The following is a 23,162-nucleotide window of genomic DNA, read 5'->3' as shown; positions in this document are numbered from 1 at the left end:
TGGATGACTGTGTGATAACGCTATCGGTAGCCAATGTGAGCAAGACCTTTAAACAGGTCAACATTCACAAAGCCGTGGGGCCGGATGGATTTCCAGGACGTGTACTCAAAGCATGCGCAGACCAACTGGCTGTCACACCCTGATCTGTTTCACCTGTCTTTGTGATTGTCTCCACCCACCTCCAGGTGTCTCCTGTTTTCCCCATTAGTCCCTGGTGTATTTATCCCTGTGTTTCCTGTCTCTCTGTGCCAGTTCATCTTGTTTTGCCAAGTCAACCAGCGTTTCTCCTAGCTCCTATTTTTCCCAGTCTCTGTTTTTTCCTAGCCCTCCTGGTTTTGACCTGTGCCTGTCCTGACGCCGAATCCGCCTGCCTGACCACCCTGCCTGTCCTGACCTCGAGCCTGCCTATCCCCTGGTACTGTTTGGACTCTGACCTGGTTTATGAACTATCGCCTGTCCTCGACCTGCCTTTTGCCTACCCCAATTGGTATAATAAATATCGGAGCTCAACCATCTGCATCCTGTGTCTGCATTTGGGTCTTGCCTTGTGCCCTTAGTACTGGCAAGTGTCTTCACTGACAATTTCAACCTCTCTCTGACCGAATCTGTAATACCTACATGTTTCAAGCAGACCACCAAAGTTCCTGTGGCCAAGGAAGTGAAGGTAACCTTCCTAAATGATTACCGCCCCGTAGCACTCACGTCGGTAGCCATGAAGTGCTTTGAAAGGCTGGTCATGGCTCACATCAACAGCATCCTCCCTGGACACCCTAGACCCACTCCAATTTGCATACCACCCCAACAGATCCACAGATGATGCAATCTCAATTGCACTTCACACTGCCCTTTCCCACTTGGACAAAAGGAACAGCTATGTGAGAATGCTGTTCATTGACTACAGCTCATCGTTCAACACCATAGTGCCCACGAAGCTCATCACTATGATAAGAACCCTGGGACTAAACACCTCCCTCTGCAACTGTATCCTGGACTTCCTGACGGGCCACCCCCAGGTGGTAAGGGTAGGCAACAACACGTCTGCCACGCTGATCCTCAACACTGGGGCCCATCAAGGGTGTCTACTTAGTCTCCTCCTGTACTCCCTGTTCACCCACGACTGCATGACCAAACATGACTCCAACACCATCATTAAGTTTGCTAACGAGACAACAGTGGTAGGCCTGATCACCAACAACCTATAGGGAGGAGGTCAGAGAACTGGCAGTGTGGTGCCAGGACAACAACCTCTCCCTCTATGTGAGCAAAACAAAGGAGCTGATCGTGGACTATAGGAAAAGGCGGGCCGAGCAGGCCCCCATTAACATCGACAGGGCTGTAGTGGAGCTGGTCGAGAGTTTCAAGTTCCTTGGTGTCCAGATCACCAACGAACTATCATGGTCCAAACACACCAAGACAGTCGTGAAGAGGGCTTGACAGAACCTTTTCCCCCCCAGGAGACTGAAAAGATTTGGCATGGATCCTCAGATCCTCAAGAAGTTCTACAGCTGCACCATCGAGAGCATCCTGACCGGTTGCATCCCCGCCTGGTATGGCAACTGCTCGGCATCTGACCGTAAGGCACTACAGAGGGTAGTGCGTACGGCCCAGTACATCAATGGGTCCAAGCTTCCTGCCATCCAGGACCTATATAATAGGCAGTGTCAGAGGAAATCCCATAAAATTGTCAGAAACTCCAGTCACCCAAGTCATAGACTGTTTTCTCTGCTACCGCAAGGCAAGCGGTACCGGAGCGCCAAGTCTAGGTCCAAAAGGCTCCTTAACAGCTTCTACCCCCAAGCCATAAGACTGCTGAACAGTTAATCAAATGGCTACCAGGACTATTTACTTTGACCCCCCCCCCATTTGTTTTGTACACTGCTGCTGCTGTTAACTATCTATGCATAGTCACTTCACCCCTACCTACATGAAGAAATTACCTCCACTAGCGTGTACCTACGCACACTGACTCGGTACACCCTGTGTATAGCCTCGTTATTGTTATGTTATTGTGTTACTTTTTATTCTTGTAAGTAAGCATTTCACTGTAAGGTCTATACTTGTTGTATTTGGCGCATGTGACAAATAAAGTTGGATTTGATTTGAGAGAAACAGTTGTCACCTTTCAGGGGTTTACACTCACATGAGATTTGGACCAGAAAATGAAGACCTCTCCAACCATTCTGAAGAGCTCCTCTGCATCTGGGTCTGGGCATGTCAACCACCTTGCCCTGCAAATGGAGGACATCTCTTTGAGGTACTACTCATGGAGACCATCAATACCACAACAAACATGTATGCAAAGACAACTGGCAGGGGGAATGGTTTCTGACATACAGTACTGTTAGACAGGATAGAGGATATGAAAGGGTGTACTACATATCTACAGAAAAAACATGAGCAGCCACTAGTTTGCCTGTGTACTGTACCTGTTATTGTCCACATAGCGGATGAGGAGAGGGTAGAGGGCGTACAGGTCCCTGCAGAGCACAGCAAACTCCTCCCTGATGGTGCCCTCCTCCTCGTCTCCCTCGGCCTTCCCCTCCATACGCAGGTGGTCCTCCTCGGCCACCACCTTCCCTGTCCTCTTCTTCAGCTTCTCCATGGTGGGGATGAAATGGGACTTGAGCATCTCTGGCTTGGCCCTGCTCACAATAGGCTGGGAGAAGACTAGGGATGGAAGAGGAGTGGTGATGGTGAGTTGGCAAGAAAACACACACACACACACACAGGTACATTAGACACGTAAAGCATTGTGGCAACCTCACCAGCCAGCCTCTTCATCCAGGAGGCCTCGTCAATTCCCAGGTTGTTGACGACGATCTTCATGATGCTGCCCAGCAGCTGGTTGAGCTGCTCAGAGGTGACGTCGGTGCAGATCTGGCCCTCCAGCTCAGGGAAGTTCTCTACTCCTCTTTCCCACCAGCGGGGCAGGTAGTTACACAGCATGGGCAGAGTTATCTCGATTACATGGGGCATCTCTGTGTAACGGGCACCTGACTCTGCCAAGTCCCCGATCTCTTTCAATAGAACGTCTAGCTCTGGTATGTCCTGGCATAACTCCTGGACCTCATTGGGCAGACCCAGGACTATGGACATCGACAGACAGACAGACAGACAGACAGACAGACAGACAGACAGACAGACAGACAGACAGACAGACAGACAGACAGACAGACAGACAGACAGACAGACAGACAGACAGAGCAATAGAGCAATAGAGAGAAAGAGACACAGACAGACAGACAGACAGACAGACAGACAGACAGACAGACAGACAGACAGACAGACAGACAGACAGGAAAAAAGAGAGATTGAGCAAGCGAGATGGAGAGAGAGAGACAGACAGACAGACAGACAGACAGACAGAGCGACAGACAGAGCGACAGACAGACAGACAGAGCGACAGACAGAGCGACAGACAGAGCGACAGACAGAGCAACAGACAGAGCGACAGACAGACAGACAGACAGACAGACAGACAGACAGACAGACAGACAGACAGACAGACAGACAGACAGACAGACAGACAGACAGACAGACAGACAGACAGACAGACAGATGGGAAAAAAGAGAGATTGAGCAAGCGAGATGGAGAGAGACAGACAGTGAGACAGACAGAAACAGAGAAAGAGAGAGAGGCAGAGAGAGAGAGGTGAAAAAAAGAGAAGGTGAGAGAGAGTGTTGAGGAACTTGAATACAAGTCCTGGGTGGACAGAGAACAAATCACAGGATTAGCTGGATACTCACTGCCTCTTTCTCTGGGGGTCTTGGTGGTGTAAACAGAGAAGGAGTTGTACTCATTGAGATGGGGCTCCAGGTAGGCCACAGGCATAGCAGCCGCCAGATGGGCCAGACACTCCCCCAGGGCTGGCCTCTGCCTGGACAAGGGAAGACAAGGGCAGTCAAACTCACAGATGATCAGGTTTGTATTGCTGTACTGTTCACAAAGATAAACAGAGCCAGATCCAGATCCAGACTCACCTCTCCACATGAGGGTTCTTGACAGTGCCCAACGAGTAGATGGCGCACATGATGCGGTAACACGACATCTGGAGATCATCCACTGACCACCACGAACACACATACACACAAAAACACACATGAACACGAACATACACGGTTAACACAGTCCACAAGACATGCACATTTTTCACAATTCTGAGAGTAAGTAAACTGGAATGATGTGTCATCACATGAATGCCGTGATGACACCAGGGGCGGAAATCCCGGGGGGGACGGGGGGGACACGACCCCCCCATCCTGGGAAAAATATGATTTGTCCCCCCCAATATATCACTGAAACATAACTATGTAATTTAAATAATATTAATAATACGCAATGAAAGCAATTGTGCTGATTATAGACACTTAATAGCGCGTTTTTAAGTTTCAAAAGATTGCGACCCCCCCCACCCTTTGCCTCACAATGGTTTGATCCACTGCCAGTTCCTTAGTTGGCAAGGTAACAGAGGGGTCGTATCTACTGTCTGAAAGGCACTCAATGAACGTAACTGACGTGAGGTTAATCCAGTCAATCGCGCACACACACTAGCTGAATATGCAGAGCTAGCGCGCAAATATGAACTATTAAGCTAGCTAGTACCTATTCCATTTAGGTGGCCTCGTCAAAGATGGAATCTTTGCTATCGTCAATTTATTCCAAGATCAGCAAGCAGATGATGTAAATTTGTGCTTCAAAGTCCCTGTGATAAGGTTAGCGATAAACTGAAGTCCAAACTGAACAGAACTACACTCTCTTCTACCATTGTCTTAAATATATTTAATGGTCTCGTTACAAAAGCTAAATTGTCGCAAGGGAACTTTTATTTATTTATTTATTTTATTTCACCTTTATTTAACCCGGGTAGCAAAGATTATAGCAAACACCACTGAAACGGAATTTGTGCTCGCTAGCTTGGCAAATTCAGCTATTGTTGGAAGCCAGCCAATATGAAACAAACTATTAAAATTACAAAAGGTTGCAGCATATGTTGTGTAAATGGTGAACTCATACAGCTGTCAACTCTTGTCATTTTAATCCGTTTCACATTTGCTAGCTACCTTTTAGATCGAAGCCCAAATAGAATGATAAAAGATAAGATGATAGAAGCCCATCTCCTACTGTAAATAACCTACACACTGTGTGTGTGTAGCCAGCCAGCCAGCCAGGTAGAAAAATGGCAGAAAAATAAAAGACGGACATCAGAGTATTTTTCAGTACACCAAAACGCAAAGTAAGAACCCTAGTAGCCGAATATCTCAAAGACTAGTTGATAAAATGTTCATAAGAAAGAAATTAAATTCTAATGGAAATGTTTCACAATGATGTCATTAGGCAGAGCAGGCAACAGATGGCACACAGACAGCAGAGTTGGGGACAGATATGCAGGGACAGACTGGCAGAGACAGGGAGTCTCAGGTAAGTTTGTTGAGTCTTTGTTTGGCAACATTATGAAAGCTTCTCAATTTTTTTTACTTGTAAAATAGGAACATAATTGGAAAATGCCATGGATACCCCCACTCTCAACTTAAACTGGTGACTGAACTAAGATTTGTTAAAAGCAATGGTATTGCTGTTGTGATTAGTTGTGTAGTTTTGGGTACCGGTAGTTAGGAGTACGGCAAACACCTTATTTCTTTGGTTCCTCAATATACATTTACCATATTACAATGTAGGCTATGTGTTACAGCACTACTTTTGGTGTCCCCCTCAAGAATTGCTCTTGAGAAAATTTCATGTAATTGTCCCCTCCAAAGTTGATATCAGATTTTCGCCCCTGGATGACACATGACTCACAAATGACATCATCTCCAAACTGGTGCTGAGAGATGTGGTCGAACAGGGAGGTGAGGACTGGGAGCAGAGCAATGGTGGTGTAGTTGATGTTCTGGGACACGCCTTTCACCTGCTGTAGAGGGACCACACAGTAAAACATGGTGAACAAGATTGAAAGACAATACTTCTGGAATAGTTCAATTCCTACCTGTTCTCTTGTAGACACTTTGCTCTTACCTGGTTGCCTTTAGACACCTTTCCCAGTTTGAGGTTCTCCACCATCTTCTCTATATCATCAGCTGCACCCTCAAAGAATGACCTGAGCCCTGCCTTCACGATTTCAGGCCCAGACTTCATCACCGTCCTGAGGAATGCAGAGCAGGGAGGGAACAGAGGAAGGCTATGAGAAAACCTGAGATGACACATTTGATCCATTACCTTCGTATTTGGATTGTGAACACATTTCAGAGAAGTGAATATTACCTTGCGTCGAGAGATCGTGCCAGGATGTGAAGACAGTTGACAATAGCAGGGGCGTCATTTCCTATACAGGATAGACAAAGTCACCTAGATATAATGAAGGCTGGCAACATCAAGAGAAATTATTTTGGATTTACAGTACCAGGTAGAAAAACCTTCAATGCAAGTACACTAGTTCAAATGACATCAACTCAAATCAGCATAAGAAGGGGAGAAAGCCAAGCACCGGTAATCAGAGTCAGAGATGGACGAACAGCGGACAGTGAAGTAGAGATACAGTGGGGAGGGTCAAACACAAGTTAGACAGACGGAAACAGAGCAGGAATGACGGGACAGAACTAAATCATCAGGACAAAGACAATTTCTTACCAAAGAGAGAAACTCTGTGTCTCACCAGAGCAGCCATTTTACAGAAGATGCTACAGCGACACCCAATAGAAAGGAGAGAGGAAACGCAGAGGAAGGTAATGAATGATGAAAGGTAATGAATGATGAAAGGTAATGAACGATGAAAGGTAACGAATGATGAAAGGTAATGAACGATGAAAGGTAATGAATGATGAAAGGTAATGAACGATGAAAGGTAATGAATGATGAAAGGTAATGAACGATGAAAAGTAATGAACGATGAAAGGTAATGAATGATGAAAGGTAACGATTGATGAAAGGTAACGAACGATGAAAGGTAATGAACGATGAAAGGTAATGAACGATGAAAGGTAATGAACGATGAAAGGTAATGAACGATGAAAGGTAATGAATGATGAAAGGTAATGAATGATGAAAGGTAATGAATGATGAAAGGTAACGATTGATGAAAGGTAATGAACGATGAAAGGTAATGAATGATGAAAGGTAATGAACGATGAATGGTAATGAATGATGAAAGGTAACGATTGATGAAAGGTAATGAACGATGAAAGGTAATGAACGATGAAAGGTAACGAATGATGAAAGGTAATGAACGATGAAAGGTAATGAATGATGAAAGGTAATGAATGATGAAAGGTAATGAACGATGAAAGGTAATGAACGATGAAAGGTAATGAATGATGAAAGGTAACGATTGATGAAAGGTAACGATTGATGAAAGGTAACGAACGATGAAAGGTAACGAACGACGAAAGGTAATGAACGATGAAAGGTAATGAACATCGAAAGGTAATGAATGATGAAAGGTAATGAACGTTGAAAGGTAATGAATGATGAAAGGTAATGAACAATGAAAGGTAATGAATGATGAAAGGTAATGAATGATGAAAGGTAATGAATGATGAAAGGTAATGAACAATGAAAGGTAATGAATGATGAAAGGTAATGAACAATGAAAGGTAATGAATGATGAAAGGTAAGAGGAAAAAGGTGAAATTACAGCACAGGTTCCAAAAGAGAGACTTGACATGATGAGTAGAGATATATGAAAGTGGCGAAAGCCAACTAACTGAACTGAGGTGTAGAAATACACGTAATACAGTGTGTGACTGAGTTACCTGGCAATCATCTCCTTCTCCTTGTTAGAGGAATGTCCTCCACTACCCAGGACTTTGGCCGGTGTGGACAGGAAGTACAGACAGTGGTTTTTAAAGTACTGATTGATCAGGGGCAACAGGATCTGAGACAAACACAGTTCATCATCATCATCATCATCATCATATATTCTTATACACCTGCAGTAAACATTTAACAGCTGTATCAAATGCCATCTCCCCTCCTCTCTAGATAGGCCTGTTTCATAGTGATTCTGGTCTCACCTTTGCAAAGAATTTGATCTCCTTCTCATGAGGCGACTTCTCCACTCTGCCACTGCTCACCACAGCCTCTGAATGAAACCCACAAGACAACATTATGGGGTATTGTTATCGTGTTAAATGTCAACATTGACTCAACACTGATTCATTCAGTTGCTCAATAACAGTCAACATTGACCACTGATTCAATCAGTTGCTCAATTCCAAAGCACTATTTCATTGGTTATCATCATCCACCCTCCTCCCAGAGCCCACTCTACCAAGATGAGCTATGAACTCCTGGGCGATCTCCATCCACTTTAACAACTTCTGCAGGAAACCATAAGCAAAACGCTTCTCGATAGACGAGATGTCTGACTCCATGTCTTTCATCCCCCTGGAGAAAGAATTCAAAAGCATGATTTATCAATACATATTCAGTTGCTTCTTCAACTTGATACCTTCAATGACTTTTCCTTTTACCTGGTGACTGCAAATCCATTGAGTTGAAGGAATTTAAGAAGCTCATGAGCCTTTTCCCTGTCTCGTGCCTTTTCCTTTGCTGTCAGGGTGTCGTAGGGTACAAGCAAAGGGTGGGAGCCTCCTCCTACACACAGTCAAAACACACACAAAGTTCCCATTAACTTTTTTTGAAAGAAAAAGGTGACGGGCAATTCTGTAGGCAATATCCTCTTTGTTTTCTGAACAGAATGACCTCTGACCTTTGGACTGCAGCTCCATCTTCTTCTTGCGACCCCAGGTATTGTGATAGTTCTCTGCAAGCTGTTCTGCCATGGACTGGGGAAAGGAGAAATTATGAAAACATTGATCACATTACAGTCTGTAAAGTAATTGAGAGGGATGGGTAGCCTAGTGGTTAGAACGTTGGACTAGTAACCGGAAGGTTGCAAGACTGAATCCCCGAGCTGACAAGGTAATAATCTGTCGTTCTGCCCCTGAACAAGGCAGTTAACCCACTGTTCCTAGGCCGTCATTGAAAATAAGAATTTGTTCTTAACCAACTTGCCTAGTTAAATAAAGGTAAAATACTTTAGTGCCATCATACCTGCAGCTCTCTTGACAGTGCCATGTGGGAGATTTCAATCGGTTGGGGACTGTAGCCTTGGCTGGGGTCGTACGTTGCCTGAAATACACACATTTATTCATACTGTTTTTATTATCTCTGTCCACAGAGATCCTATTAAATCTAAAATGTAATTTTATGGGTTATTCATCCTTTCCTATCGTCCTTTTCTCTGTACCTGTGCAGTCTGAGAGATTTTCCGAGCCGCCTTCTTTTGCTCAGTCTTGGCTTCCTCTCCTTCCCTCGTTTGATCCAGAGTCCACTCCCACGCAATTATAGCCTTCATGGACTCTTTGATGGGCCAACGGTAGATCTCTTTGTCCTACAAGGGAGGAGATCATTACAGACAGAGGGCATCAGAGAGCAGCAATGGTAAAAATCTGTGGTGGTTGACAGAAAAGACTATGCATTGTAAGAAAATGATCAACTGTGCCTCTTACCTTCTCTGAGAATGTTTTGTACGGTCGGAGCATGGGGTGAGTTTTAGAATCTTCATCCAACATCTCTCCATACGTCCAGTTATTCTGAATCTGCAGGTGAGCATACATACAACATTATTGTTTAAAACACCATACATTGTACAATTTGCTGTACAACTGATACACAAATGTTTATTGTTGCCTTTGGTAGTTTTTTTTACTGACCTTTTCAAAAGCCCACTTGTCATGTGTGTATTCAGCATATTTGTTGATGAAACCATCCAATCTCTCAGGGATGATAGTACTACAACACAAAACATAGACTTCAGTACACCATAGACATAACTTGCTACACAGTAGCTAAAAGCAGAGGATACTGTGAAATATTCATGAAAAAATCAACACTTTCCGTTGATACTGTATCTTATCTAAATTGTTTGTGTTTTCTCAAGGCCTTCCTCCTATCGGTTTACTCTCCCTTCATCTCTCCCTCATCTCACCCCCTCATCTCGCCCTCTCTTCTGTCCTTCATCATTTTCTCTCTCTTTCATCTCACTCTCTTCCATTCTAGGGTCTCACTTTGTGGTCTCCACTGGTTTGGGATCAAAGTTTCCCTCTGCATCCACCGAGGCTTTCTTCTCAGTCTTGGAGGAGTAGCTGGCATCTACATAATCTGGAGGGATGGCGCCAGCAATGGCACATATGCACGGCATGGCAATTTTGAACAGCTCAGCATCAAATTTCTGAAACCAGAACCAGATGACATAGTGAAATATTTCTAAAATGATCTATCAACGTTTTTTTTTTTATTGGAGCCAAACATTTCCTGGTGACTAAGATATCTCTGATCGATCAGTGTAATAGTGTAACCTTGTGGGCCAGGGACTCAAAGATGCCCCAGAAGAGTTTGCGGGTGAGATGCAGCTCCTCCTCTGATGACACTCCAAAGTTGCCCCAGCCGTTGGGCAGGCAATAGTACTTCCAACAACGCTCATAGTGATTGGTCAAAAGCTGCAGCCAACAAAATAAAATTATGAGATCAGTGAGATGATGCATACTAACATCTGGATGATACGTACATTATCTTGATACGGCTATCTTCATTCCTTTGTTTTGATTCTATAAAGGTTTGTTTGTCTAATGACCGTTTAAGTCATGTCCATACCTTAAGTGGCATTTTGGCATATTCATTGAGAATTGGTACATCAAACACCAGCCTTCTCAACAGGTGTTGTAACATGGATGGCCGTAGATTTCTAGGAAATAGACACAAATAAATAAGCGCACGTAAATATATTATCAAGCATGGTTAAACACCTCACTAAAAGTTCACTGTACAAACAGTTTAGGGAAGAGAACATGTCATGTCCAGGAGACATTCAATTATAGAGGACAATTCTACTGACACAATGCAGAAAGATAGACTTCAGATAACAGCTCATGGTAAGTCCAACTCACTTGCACAAAGCCATGAGACACTCCTCAATAACATCTCTCTGGGCCTTTGTGAAGGCTCGTCCGCGGGACAGACGGTAGATGGTGTGCAGCATGGAGTCGATCATGATGGCCCGGTGGTCGGTGCCGGCAAACAGGAAGGCACACTTGGTGATGAGGGGCAGCACGGCCAGAGAGAGGTAGCGGTTCAGAGCCAGGGCCATCTCTGTGGTGCAGAAAGCCACCTAGTGGGGAGAGATCCATTTAAACCAGGGATGGGCAACTTGGTTGGGCGTGGGGGCCACAAAACAAATTGCAGGTCTGCGTACCCACATCCATACCCACACAGGCAGTCAAAGCCAGCCCTAGCATTTTTGGGGCACTAAGTGAAATGTTGTTGCCCCCCACTCCCCCACTGGGAAAACATTTTGGAGGCCCCCCATTTTGAAAGCATTTGAGGTTTTAGAGTTAATTTCCTACAATTCTACACATTTTGCCAAGGGGAAGAGAGAAACGGTTTTTTATTTTACAGCTAATTTCCTACAATTCTGATTGAGAGTGACTAACAAAATCAACGGGGGCCCCCAGGTCAGCAATTCCATCATGATTACTACAAGTTTAGATAGCTGGCCGCTAGACTAACTGACCAAACTAAACATGTTTTGCTGACATGGCTAATTGAGTGATTGTCAGTGACTGACATAACAAGAGAAAAACTGCTGATGCACAACCACATTTCTAAATGTCATTCAATTCTAACTCTATTCTAACTATTCTAACTCTTAACAGTAATCCACTGGACTACAAAAGGGGGGCCGCGGGCCGCCAGCTGTCCATCCCTGATTTAAACTGTCCTATTCTCTGTGTTCAAAAGACCACACACTAACAACTCAATTAAAATGTTGAGATACATTTTTAATCAAACAATATGCTGATATGCCAACAAATTAGCCGTAGTTCTGTTTACAGTCAATATATGCTTAGTGTCTCACTCCTGCGTAAGAGCAAGTTATTGCCTTATGTCATGTACAGTATATGAGTAGTGAGATCGAGAGAGGCTGACTCACTGTGTCCAGAGAAGCAGCTGCCCTCATGTCAGGCAGGAAGCCCACCTCCAGCACATGGAGCAGGAAGTCCTGGTTGTCAATACCATACACTCTGTCAAGGAACAGCACCATGGGAGCCTTGTGGTCCGGCACAAAACTGGAAGACATCTTGGGTTCAATGATGCTGTTATCTAGACATCACAAAAGACAGAGGGAAGTTAAAGAGGAGAATAATGCTAGGACTCACATCATATTAACACTTTTGACTACAGATATAATATGGAACATATTACGATCAAACTTGACTGAAACCATGTTTTGTTCTGTTTCATCATCAAGACATTAATACTCCCTTTCCTTGAGCCAACACAACAGAGTTAACTGAACCCAAATGGTTTCCTCTGTGGCTCACCCTTTCCAAAGTCTGGGATTTGGACAGACAGGCTGATGACTCCCACTAGGTCCTCTATGGGCACCAGGGACCTCAGGATGGCCCTGATCCTCAGAGCCTCACCCTTCCCAGCCTGGATTAACTGGAGGATGAAGAACAAATAGCAATGTCTTAGACTGAAAACACAGCAGCTAGCTAGCGCAATTCCATAAGCCTTGGCTTCTCTCTTAAGGTTTTCCAACGCTCAGTACTCACATGCATCTCTGGAGCGCAGCGTCCCAGCAAGTCAATGAGAGCTGAGTAGAAGGACATGATGGCATTCCCAAGATGCACCTTGTTCTCCTCATGCTGCCCTTCTCCACCAGGGAACCTACCAGGAGAAAGGAAAAATTAATACATGTAGGCCCAAGACCTTTGAAAGGAGTACATGTTCTAATCTACTACACCAGTTAAGACTAGATAGTCAATCGGCAGAGTCCCTAAGCGGTTTGGCGCTTACATGCCGGGGAAGCGCCTGTCTTTCTTGACAGTGGGGCCGTCCCTGGCAGGATCCTCAGAGATCTTGATGGCCTCCTCTATAGCAGCCAGCAGGCCGTTCCCACCCTCTCCTCTCAGAGCCGGGCCAAAACACTCTGGCCGACGGATCAGAAGACGCACCACCACATTGGCATTCTCTTCTACGCTCTCTCCTATGGGGGACATGGAGCCAAACCACGTTCAGTGATGAAGGACAAACAGAAAGACAATACCAACAGCAGTGTATTCCATTACATGAAGCTAACAAACACAGACCGTTGACAAAGACAGCGAAGCGGAGGAAGTCCAAGTATTTCTCTCCGCCACAAGGGTTCCAGCCAATGTCAGGGTAACCCTTAGCCAGGAGCTGGGGACAGCTCTGAAGCCCACAGCCTGCAAGGTACTTCACCACCTGGGAGGAAAAACACAGGGCAAAAGAGACTGAAAGAGTGATGACCAATGTGCTGCTGGATCAGAGAATGTTCATGTGGGTGCTGGGGGTGTCCAACCTTCTCCAGGTCTTGTTCCTGTAGAGCCAGAGCCAGCTCATTGTTATCAATACAGGATGCTGCAGCTACGTCTAGAGGGGTGGAGCCACGCATTCCTGAAAGACATCCATGACACGTTTAGTTTCAACACACAGCAAAACTATTCTGCCTTTAGAGGAATTATGTCAACCTTTCTTTCCCATTTATACAAGAATATAAACTTGTATTGGAAGAAGATATCAATGTCCCTCACCAAGGCCGATGCCACTGTTCTGAAGCAGGTAGCTGAGGTGATCGAACATGGAGCGTTGGTTCTGACGACTGATACGACAGAAGTAGCACAGGAAACGACAGCAGTTGGTGACCATAAGAGGGAATCTGATCTCCTGCAGAAGAACACATGTAGGGTGAATGCACTGACTACAGTGTAAAAATATGTTACTCATTAGAATTTTCAGACAAGCATTGATCCTGCAGTTATGAAGCATATAACCACTTCACCTTGGAGTCGCCACCACCCAGCACGTTGACCATCACCTCCATGACAGTCTCGTGCATGCCCAGCGCTCGCATCAGGTTGGGGTGCTGATAAAACACTTTGTTGCTCATGATGTTCCTGATCGAGAAAGAAGGCTCATGCTGATTCTCAGTTCCTCCAATCCTCTCTCCGGTATACTAAAGCAATAAGGCCCGTGGGGGTCTGGTATATGGCCAATATACCCGGGCTAAGGGCTGTTCTTATGCATGACACAATGCGGAGTGCCTAGATACTTTCAAATAGCTCTTTGTTGACTGTTGCTGGGTGTTATCGTCCTCCATCAGCACCGGCCTGTACCCTACCTGCCCTAAGCTCTCTCCTGGCCCCTTACACTAAGTCTGAATTTGTCCTGCTAGGTGACCTAAACTGGGACATGCTTAAACCACCTACCCAAGTCCTAAAGCAATGGAACTTCCTAAATCTTTCTCAGATTATTACCAATCCCACAAGGTATGACTCCAAACACCCAGAAAAGGCTACTCTTCTTGATGTTATACTCACAAATAATCCTGATAGGTATCAGTCTGGTGTTTTCTGTAATGACCTTAGTGATCACTGTTTTACAGCCTGTGTTCGTAATGGCTGCTCAGTGAAACGACCTGTCCTGATTTGTCAAAGACGCTTGCTAAAAGACTTTAATGAGCAAGCCTTCCTTCATGACCTGGCCTCTGTAAATTGGTATAGAATCATCTCTGTCGATGATGTTTGGACCTTCTTTTTTGATATTTTCAGTGATATTCTTAACAAACATGCCCCCATAAGAAAATGAGAATTAAAAACAGGTTCAGCCCCTGGTTCGACCGTGATCTTGCAGAGTTACTCCACCTCAAGAATTCTATTTGTCGAAAGGCTCGGCACATGCATACTCAGGCTGACAGGCTCTCGTTCAGGCAAAGGAGAAATAAGTGCACTCAGGCTATCCGGAAGGCCAAAGTTAGTTACTTTAAGGAGCAGTTCTCTCTCTCTGGGTCTAAACCCCAAGAAGTTCTGGGAAATGGTTAATGACCTGGAGAATGAAGCCTCCTCCTCACAGCTGCCCATGCCCCTTAAAGTTGATGATGTGGTTGTTAGTGACAAGAAGCACATGGCTGAGTTTTTTAATCATCACTTCATTAAGTCTGGATTCCTATTTCACTCAGCCCTGCCTCCTTGCCTGTCCAACATTTCCTCATCTCCCACCCCTTCTAATGCGACTAGCCCCGATACCCCTACAAAGTTTCTCCCTGCAGGTGGTCACTGAATCTAAGGTGCTAATGGAGCTCCTTAAACTTGACCCTAAAAAAACATCTGGGTCAGATGTGTCATGACGTTGGCCTGTGGGTAAGGTTTATGACCCCCCCCCATAAATACCTTTCTCCCTTCCCCTCTCTTACTGACCCTACTGAAGGACTGCTGTCCTGTTAAATATAGAGAGTCTGGGAACATCAAACAAATGGGGAAAGGAACCATATTTTGTTAATAAAACCAGTTGGAAATATGCTTGATAACGTAATGAGTATGGAGGTCAGTTCATTGTTATCTGGGACATTATGATTGATGACAGGACGACATAAACTGTACCTGAGAAAGTATACACCCTCTAGTTATCAGAGTCACATGGAATTGTTATGCAATTGAAATGTTTGATATTGAAATTGTTTGTTAGGAGATTAAATGTAATTTTAGCTTCCAAATGAGAGAATTGGGTTTTCATAAGGAAAGTGCCCTGCTCGATCAGTGGCCCAACCCTGTGAAGAGACAGGGGTTATAAACGATGAAACACCTCCCTCCCCCCTCTCCACTATATAAGCCTTTGACGAAAAGATAACCGTTAGTTCCAGTACGGGAGGTCTGCAGCCTCTACGTTAGAAGGACACACATGTTAACTAAACCATATCAAGGACAGAACTAAGCCAACCTCGGCGTGAGCTATGGTATGAACTGGTATGAACTTTGAGCTTATTCACTACAGAAGTGATACTTCCTAGCCGTTGAGTTAGCCGCTGCTAACGTGGGCTAGGAAAGGACGGACGACGGATCCAGTCTAACAACCAGACGAAGATACCACCACGTATCCAATTTACCCCCATTGACATTCTTCCACTACAGGAAGATCTGTTGGCCAACCCGGCCAGCATCTACGACCAATCTACCGAAGCGCAGCTCAGAGTAAATATTTATTGCATTTTCCTTTTCCAAATGGGCGGTAATTTAGAATGCATAAGATAATGTATTTACGATAGCATAGCTGCTGTTTCTTTGTTCCTAAATCTTCCCGCTCTTTCATTCAAGCCCAACCCCCTTTCCTTTGTGTAACCAGGTTCCGTCCACCGGGACGTTTTCTGTTTGACATCATTGGTATTCTGTGTATTTGTAATTCTGTGTGATTAGTTAGGTATTTAGTAAATAAATAATTAAACCCAATTTTGTATTGCTGATTCAACTTGTTAGCCAGGGTTCGTGAAGATAACCAAGAATTTACAACTTTCATTATGAGACTGAAAAGAAGATAAGGGTTAATATTGACTGCTATCGATGTAAAATATTACTAAGTATTTTAAGAGTTTATTCGGAAGATAACAGCTCTATAAACTTTCTAGTTAATTACATTTACATGATTAGCTTAATCAGGTAATATTAATTACAGAGAAATCATTTTATAAGTTAGCATGTCATATCACTTAATCCGGCATAGCCAAAGACACAACATAATGGTGCCCCCGTGCGAGGAATCTAAAATAGGATGAAGCTTTCATTTTGATTCAGCCTATATAAAATTGAAAAGCAGATTACATAATATACCAAGTTGATTATATACATTATGGGAATAGTAGACCGGAATTATTGGTGCGTGTGTGCTCTGGAGAATCGCCTCCGTGTTGTGCTCTGAGGTAGTCAGTGGCGAGCATAAGCTATACAGTTCTGTATGAGGACTGATAAAGCTATCTGATAAATAGCGCATTTGGCCAAACGCAGGGCTATTTCTGCCTCGCGCGTTTCAGACGCGTGTTGGCTAGGTCATTATTAATTTCTCGAGCGAGGACAAAGAGCCAGCCGATTGAAATTTAGGAGAGATTAGCTTGACCAGCTATAAGTATCTCCTGTCTCTCTCGCATTTCGATGCGAGTAGACCACGGTGCATTTTGTTGTTTACCGCGAGTTCCGGTTAAAACATCGTCAAATATCGCCGAAAAGGGTTTGAACATAATACGTTATAAGTAAAACCTTTCCCTTGCCAAGGGAATCCTATGTGAGCATTTTTCAGGCATCAAGTAGCATTAGCTTGCTCGAGATGCTAAGCTAACAAAAGGGAAAACAGCCATTTTGTTTTGCGCCACATTGTAATTCATCCGACTCGCGGAACGAAAGTCCTGCCCTGGGTACTTCCGTTTGATTTCAATGTGTGCCAGTGTGAAGAGTCACCAGTACTTTACTTCAAATAATTAGTCAGGTGACACTCAAGTCGTTACTCATGATATCCAGACGGATATCAATGTCTTATTCAATTGAACTAATAAGTGAAATTGCCAGATTTACATTCTCAAGTGGATCTTTTAAAAAAAATATCCAAATTGATGAGTTTTCTAAATGAGACATTGTAATCTTTTTTCCACATTAACCTAGATGAATAAACCCCTCAGGTTAATTAAAGTTTAAATCCCAAATACCCTATACAGGTTTGATTTATCATTAAAATTGATCAATCAGTAAAATTTGGTTTTTGCAAAACCCATTCAGTAATCCAGTACTAACAGAAGTCCCGCCCCAGCGGGAATCCCATGTGGCTTCGGCCCAAGGAAGAAGTGTACCATAGTGGGGGTGTTCCCAACATTTGAACTACTGTTTACACTTATGATATCCAATCAATGGAGATTGTATGGATTATCATCTCATTCAATTTAATAAGTTAAATTGTTGAACATACCTTAATGTTCTTCCAATCAAATGAGACACTTTTAAAACTTCTCATATTAACCTGGATGAAGCAACCTCTAAGGTTAATTCAAGTCTAATACCCAGATAGCCTACCCAGGTAGGATTAATCATTGGTATTGATTAATTCATTCAATTTGCTTTTGCAAATTCATTCACATCCAACTTCCACATTACTGGTACAGTACTGATGGTTTGTCAACATCTATAAATAGATTAAACTTGTCTTTGCAGCTTCCAATGAATTCCAAACCCAAACATTGAATAAAATAGGAACATTTTTCCTCTAAATTTTTCTAATTTTGTGCAAGCTACCAAAGGAGGTGGTCACCACTCCTCCGCTAATTAGTGAACCTCAACCCATAAAAGGATCGATCTCTGACCTCAGCAGGGATACCAACCCTAATTATGACATTAGCGAAAACACAGCCGAAATTGCGAACGCTCTCCAAAATCAACCATCAAACACAGGCTTTGTGACGGTTCTCTCCACTTTAGCACTTATGTATCGCCATCAAAGGTTGGCATCGATCCAATACCACAGTGCACAGCTGAAGCACGTGCAAGACATGGCTAACATGGGGGCACAAGTGGAGAGAACTGAGCAACTATTGACAAAAGCAGGAAATGAAAACATTCTGCTAGCCGAGGAACTGCGTTTGAAATCGGAACAATTAAAAGTAATTGCAAATACTTATGACGATGAACGAGCACAAGCTCTTCAACAAAATCGTCTTCTACAGGAACAAAATCATATGCTACAGGAACAACTCGATTTAGCCAAAACTAAATACGATGATGTCCACGGCAAACTAGATAAATCTGAAGAGTTATCTACAAACAGGAGCGCTCAACTTGACAACATGCATGCTGTTTTGTTGAATGTTACTCAAAATAACACGGTGCTCCTCAAAATTCTGCAGACCAAAGACGATCAGTTGATGAACATAATGACTAAGTTGGATGACAAATCAGCAGAACTTATTGAAGTTGCTGACCAAATGAATGATGAGAGAACTCAGGTGATGAGGATGGAAATATTGATTTCTAAGCAAGCAGAGGAAATCTCATCACTGAATCTCTCGCTCCGTACTCGAGACCTCTATCTGCAAACCATGACAGATAAGTTTGAGACCGAAAGGAGCAGGTGTGACACTCACGTGTCCAAAATTGGTACTCTAAGCGCTCAAGTGGACTCTGCAATGCAGCAGAAGACCACCCTTAGGTACCATCTGGAGGAAGTCCAGAATGGTCACGCTCTACAGCATGACTACCCATCCAAGCAACCGGAGTCCGGTACTCAAAGGAGTGAAGATGATAGTTTTCAGACATTGCCTACATCATGTGTCCCTCAGTCTTCTCCTCTTGACCATTTGGCACTGAGTAATATGGAGCCTCTTGGCCAACAAAGCCAAAGCTTGGCTTCTCCTCTTGGCCTTTCGGCCCCAGTTTCTCCACAGGATGAAGCCAATCCTCTCCGCCCGCTTGGCGCGGAATACCTTGACAAACTCGTCAAGAATTTCCCCACCTTTGACCCCGTTCCAGGTCAGCCAAACGATACTGAGACGTTCCTAGCTGACAGAGAGGACGCGTTGGGTGGCTACCCGAACGCTACGGGTTCTGACAGGGTTTACCTGTTGAAGCGAACGTCGAATAGACACGTGACGAGGTTCATTCGCCTACAACAGCAACACGTGCTAAATGACTACGCTAAACTTGCCACAGCTTTGAAATTAGAATTCAGTGGTTCTGCGACTCGCAAACACGATAGCTCACTGGCTAACACGGTCAAACAAGCTCGGAACGAACACCCACAAGCTTTCTATCATAGGCTTCGTTCAGCTTACTTTGGCCTACTCACGGAAACAGGAATGGAAGAACTGTTACCATTCAAACAAATGTTTCTGTCGAACATGTATCCCACCTTCATTACCTACTTGGGCCCTGCAGCCCACGTTGGCTTGCCTATCTTACAACTCAGAGAGCTTGCAAGCACAGCTTTTGAGGCATCAAAAGCTCGCAACACTAAGAGCCCTGACCACTCGGTTTTGAAGTTTGACCAGGAGCACTCACTCCAGTTAGAGGGTGCATTATCAAGTATTGGAGCTTCGAGAGATGACGCACAACAACAGTTTCTACCACGAAACCATGGTTCCAATAACCTCCGCGGTCGAAATAACTGTAAAGTACGTAGCCATCAACATGACTACCGCTACAATCGACCCGTTCGCTACGTTCCTGCACCCAACCCACAAAAAGTGTCAGAGCACAAGGGTAACAAAGGGTTGAAGGACGATCAAAACGTAGACCAATGTTCTCCAGAAGTCCCACTACGGGAAGAACTTAAGCGAGAACAATTTGAGAAAAGGGTAAAAGATAAGTCACAAGGACTAGACGGGGAATTACCGGACACCAGGTCCGCAGGAATTAACACCCATAGCATGGACGTTAAAGTTCAAATTTCTCCCGCTCTCATTCAAGACCCTATCCAGGGCAGGCTTGATCAAGAAACAAGCCCCCGGGCTCTGTCTATAGACTCTGATACAAAAGTTGCGAAGATAAAGGTCAAACGCTTCGTTAAAGCCAAGCCCACTCAAAATCGGAAAAGTCAATCTGCTTCCATCTTGAACAGACATGGCACACCACGTGGTTGCGAACGACCACTCCACTTTGTGGGGAATATGTCCACTAACCACGAATCTAAACGGCCATATCTGGAAACAGTCCTGGAGGACTGCTTAGCTTGTCATGCGCTAATTGATTCGGGTGCGACAATATCACTCATCTCTCAAACATTGTTTGATGATCTCAAAAGGGCTTTGAAGCCAACTAAACGTTGGTTAAAAGTGGAACGATGCGACACTAAACTTCGAGGGGTCACTCAGACTACCTCGCCTCTCACATTGAGAGTTATGCTGAAACTACACTTCCAGGACGTATCGCTCGTTCACCCTGTGTATGTTACCAGCCTCGAAACTGTAACCCTGCTACTTGGAGCAGACTTGATGGATCGGTTACTCCCATTGATGGATTGGAAAACCAACCAGGTATGGTCACAGGCCACAGTGCCTTCTCCACTGACCACACTGTCTTCCCCTAACGCTAGCTGCAACGCAGTCCTTCACGAGGGGTATCTGTCAAAAGCACCCCTTGGGAAAAAGACGTTTCGAAACCTCTTGGTGCAGAATCCGATCCAAGGAGATATTACGATATCTCGACACATTCCATCAGCCAATCTGGTTGACCATTCTTTTCATGATTTCGAGCCAGCTGTCTCTGTGAATGAGCAACTTCCCTCCTCCTTGCAGTCGTGCAATACGGTAGTTGAGATGAACTTCTCTTGCCCTTCGGACACTTCCGCAAGCACTGCGGCCGTCTCAGCAAGTAAAACATTGATGCGCAGAGTACACTCTGCTTCCGATGATACACCTTCTGCTTTGTTGGGGACTGTCACCCCTTACAATGACACTAATGGCGTCAGTCCAGCAACTGACCCGATGACTCCCACTGGTGAAACACTTTGCGATATCACAGACCGATATCCTCGTCTCAGTTTGCAGGTACTGAAGAGGTTGCCACACGCGGTCGCGGTGGTGACTGACAGACCTCGACAGCCACTGAGGGTGTTGAAGCACAAACACCAGGAGATTTGGTTGAAAGGTTACAGCCATTCTCATAATAACGCGGCCACTGACAACTCGTACATAGGGTCCGACCTTTTCGTTTGCGCCTCGGACACCAACACCACCCGCTGGTGGGGGGGTCCCGAGACACAAAGGGGGGGAATAGTAGCCCAGACCCATGATGAGCCTCATCGAGGCCGGTGGGGGGGTCGAGACTACGGACAACACCGTACGAGGCCGCCAGAGCATAAATCAAATCTAGTTGTAAACTCCCCTATGAGAACAGTGAGGAGCAGACAGGCCCCTAAGATAGTTCTGAGGTGTACCACACTGGTCGTAAAGGAAGTCCAGTGGACTTGTCCACCTCCAAAACAAATGGCAACAATAATCATTCCTTGCCATGTGTAGGTTCAACTACAATACAACTAGTAATATGCTCCAATCATGTGTTCCAGTAGATAATATTTCAGAATAAATCGGTAGGACAACTGGACCCCTTGAATACCAGTGCCAATACCACAGTCAGTCCAGCAACACTCAGTAAGAGGATTAGTAACCTCACAAGTTAAATTGCTATTGATAATAGCATCATAGGAGTCACCCAGAGTGCAACGCGGGGAAGGGAATCTCCATTGCACTCTTCCAATGGTTAACACATGCCACTAATAAATAGAACCCTCCATTCAGGAGAAAAGTTATTAGAAGTCATGAACCATGATCACACCACGTACGACTGGTCTAATACTTAGAGTACTTCCGTCGTGAGGTTAGCTCCTCCGTGGATAACATAGCTATGAAATAGACTTCATACCTACCGCCACTACAATAGTGGAAGACACCGTGACTTGTAGAAAACTACTACAGACTCCCTTGACACCAATTCTGACTGACCTCCAGGCATTGAACTGAAAATTACCTGACTACGTCAGACTCATTCTGAACAAGTTGTAATCTGCCAGGATACTTGGTTTTCTTCCCTTGACATGCGCGATTGTGTAAGCATAAACGCACATGCACAACGGAACATCCAATTAGGATTTATGCTAGGGTCACTTAAGGTACAAGCAAAATACCAGCCTTAGTAAAGTTGAACATTTACTTCTAGACCTTTGACTATACAGCTGTCGTGTCTTTGGCTATGCCGGATTAAGTGATATGACATGCTAACTTATAAAATGATTTCTCTGTAATTAATATTACCTGATTAAGCTAATCATGTAAATGTCATTAACTAGAAAGTCGGGGCACCACAGAAGAACGTTTATAGAGCTGTTATCTTCCGAATAAACTCTTAAAATACTTAGTAATATTTTACATCGATAGCAGTCAATATTAACCCTTATCTTCTTTTCAGTCTCATAATGAAAGTTGTAAATTCTTGGTTATCTTCACGAACCCTGGCTAACAAGTTGAATCAGCAATACAAAATTGGGTTTAATTATTTATTTACTAAATACCTAACTAATCACACAGAATTACAAATACACAGAATACAAATGATGTCATACAGAAAACGTCCTGGTGTACGGAGCCTGTATCATGGCTGGTTACACAAAGGAAAGGGGGGTTGGGCTTGAATGAAAGAGCGGGAAGATTTAGGAACAAAGAAACAGCAGCTATGCTATCGTAAATACATTATCTTATGCATTCTAAATTACCGCCCATTTGGAAAAGGAAAATGCAATAAATATTTACTCTGAGCTGCGCTTCGGTAGATTGGTCGTAGAT

General features: G+C 44.2%; 1 protein-coding gene across 1 annotated transcript in view; it reads right to left on the bottom strand.

Annotated features, from left to right (window-relative positions):
• The window catches only part of LOC115204363 (ryanodine receptor 1-like), a 112,422-nt gene that overhangs the window by 47,733 nt on the left and 41,527 nt on the right, over positions 1-23,162 (bottom strand). The window contains exons 42-71 of the mRNA XM_029769870.1: positions 13,863-13,977; positions 13,615-13,747; positions 13,383-13,477; positions 13,150-13,285; positions 12,857-13,046; positions 12,613-12,727; positions 12,379-12,499; positions 11,988-12,157; positions 10,945-11,165; positions 10,652-10,742; positions 10,357-10,497; positions 10,066-10,229; positions 9,712-9,790; positions 9,508-9,597; positions 9,246-9,389; positions 9,050-9,127; positions 8,706-8,781; positions 8,467-8,590; positions 8,265-8,380; positions 8,008-8,075; positions 7,747-7,868; positions 6,626-6,675; positions 6,260-6,320; positions 6,014-6,140; positions 5,798-5,909; positions 3,982-4,063; positions 3,748-3,878; positions 2,766-3,086; positions 2,427-2,667; positions 2,141-2,228 (exon numbers count right to left, since the gene is read on the bottom strand). Of these exons, the coding sequence (XP_029625730.1) occupies positions 2,141-2,228; positions 2,427-2,667; positions 2,766-3,086; positions 3,748-3,878; positions 3,982-4,063; positions 5,798-5,909; positions 6,014-6,140; positions 6,260-6,320; positions 6,626-6,675; positions 7,747-7,868; positions 8,008-8,075; positions 8,265-8,380; positions 8,467-8,590; positions 8,706-8,781; positions 9,050-9,127; positions 9,246-9,389; positions 9,508-9,597; positions 9,712-9,790; positions 10,066-10,229; positions 10,357-10,497; positions 10,652-10,742; positions 10,945-11,165; positions 11,988-12,157; positions 12,379-12,499; positions 12,613-12,727; positions 12,857-13,046; positions 13,150-13,285; positions 13,383-13,477; positions 13,615-13,747; positions 13,863-13,977 (3,802 nt within the window). The remainder of the gene's footprint in view (positions 1-2,140; positions 2,229-2,426; positions 2,668-2,765; positions 3,087-3,747; positions 3,879-3,981; positions 4,064-5,797; positions 5,910-6,013; positions 6,141-6,259; positions 6,321-6,625; positions 6,676-7,746; positions 7,869-8,007; positions 8,076-8,264; positions 8,381-8,466; positions 8,591-8,705; positions 8,782-9,049; positions 9,128-9,245; positions 9,390-9,507; positions 9,598-9,711; positions 9,791-10,065; positions 10,230-10,356; positions 10,498-10,651; positions 10,743-10,944; positions 11,166-11,987; positions 12,158-12,378; positions 12,500-12,612; positions 12,728-12,856; positions 13,047-13,149; positions 13,286-13,382; positions 13,478-13,614; positions 13,748-13,862; positions 13,978-23,162) is intronic.

This window comes from Salmo trutta, chromosome 12, assembly GCF_901001165.1.
Source record: "Salmo trutta chromosome 12, fSalTru1.1, whole genome shotgun sequence".
NCBI classification, from domain to species: Eukaryota; Metazoa; Chordata; class Actinopteri; order Salmoniformes; family Salmonidae; genus Salmo; species Salmo trutta.
This window is presented reverse-complemented; position numbering and strand designations above follow the sequence as displayed.